Below are 1,126 nucleotides of genomic sequence, written 5' to 3'. Positions count from 1 at the left end.
GCAGCCAGGGCAGTGCCGACGGCCTCATTTTACAGGTGGGAGAACCGAGTCACTGAGACCAACGTACGGTCACACGCGAAGTCTGCTGGCAGCCCAGGACAGGCAGCCCAAACATCCACCCCCGGCACCCAGCACGGGATACCACCTCCCGTGGTGGGTCAGCATCCCCCCCGCGGCACACGGGGTGTCAGAGAAGCAGCTCCCCACAGCAGGGCTGTCGCATGAGACCCCACCGTGGGGCTCTGCTGGGCTGCAGGCAAGGAGTTCCCATCAGCAGGGGCAAGGGGGCAAAACCCCCACTGGTGATGGGAGGTTTTTTGGAAGGGCTGTCCCCAGGCAGTGCTCCCGATGGCCATTGTTGCCCCACACACCTCACACCGGCAGAGCCCCAAAAAACCACGCGAGACCCAGGGTGCCTGCGGTGCCTCTGTGGAGGGGGTTAATTCCCGCTTGGCCAGAATTTCCAGCGCCGGCCCTTGCCAAGTTCCCAGCTCCCTGCAGGCTCGTCTGGCTGCTATTCAGCCTGTGTGTGCAGGCAAATGGGCCAGGGGAGCTTCAGCGCTCTTGGAAGAACGTGAACGCCTGTCTGACAAAGTCCCGGAGGGTCGACAGGTTCCAGGAGTGCTGGGCTTTCCCCTTGGCCCCGGCATCCACACAGTCCCGCCCTGCCCTGGCCTCTCTGGATGACTTACAGTTGTTGTTGGTGTTGTGAGAGCGCAGCTGGACCAAGTCCTCCTCCAAGGCCCCTGCCAGCTCCTTCAGCTCCCTGGGGGTGTCTGCCCTCAGGTACTGCCAAGCCTTGCGCCCGTTGTGGTCTCTGCGGCTGGCATCCGCCCCGTAAGCTCCCACCAGCACTTTGATGAGCAGCTCGTGTCCCTGCAGGGCAGCCAGGTGCAAGGGCGTGAGCCCACCACTGGCCGTGGGGATGTTCACATCGACGGGATAGCCCTTCTTCTGGGCATGGGAGATGACCTGGATGAAGCTCTCATGGTGGCCGTGCTTGGCAAGCCAGTGGAGAGCGGTGAAACCCGTCACAAAGTCTTTCCTGGTCAGCAGGCTGGGATCCAGGTCCAGCAGCCTGACGATGTTGTCTGCGTCGCCCTGGGCCACCGGCAGCAGACACTCC

At 63.2% G+C, this 1,126-nt stretch overlaps 1 protein-coding gene across 1 annotated transcript; it reads right to left on the bottom strand.

Moving 5' to 3' along the window:
- Positions 1–555: 555 nt before the first annotated feature.
- SOWAHD (sosondowah ankyrin repeat domain family member D) lies at positions 556–1,122 on the bottom strand (the record flags this gene model as incomplete). The annotated part of the gene is made up of 2 exons (XM_010289162.1): positions 556–876; positions 973–1,122. Coding segments are annotated over 2 exons (471 nt in total), but the record flags the coding sequence as incomplete, so codon positions are not given.
- Between the last annotated feature and the right edge of the window lie 4 nt (positions 1,123–1,126).

This window comes from Phaethon lepturus, unplaced genomic scaffold (genome assembly GCF_000687285.1).
Source record: "Phaethon lepturus isolate BGI_N335 unplaced genomic scaffold, ASM68728v1 scaffold26396, whole genome shotgun sequence".
Classification (NCBI taxonomy): domain Eukaryota; kingdom Metazoa; phylum Chordata; class Aves; order Phaethontiformes; family Phaethontidae; genus Phaethon; species Phaethon lepturus.
This window is presented reverse-complemented; position numbering and strand designations above follow the sequence as displayed.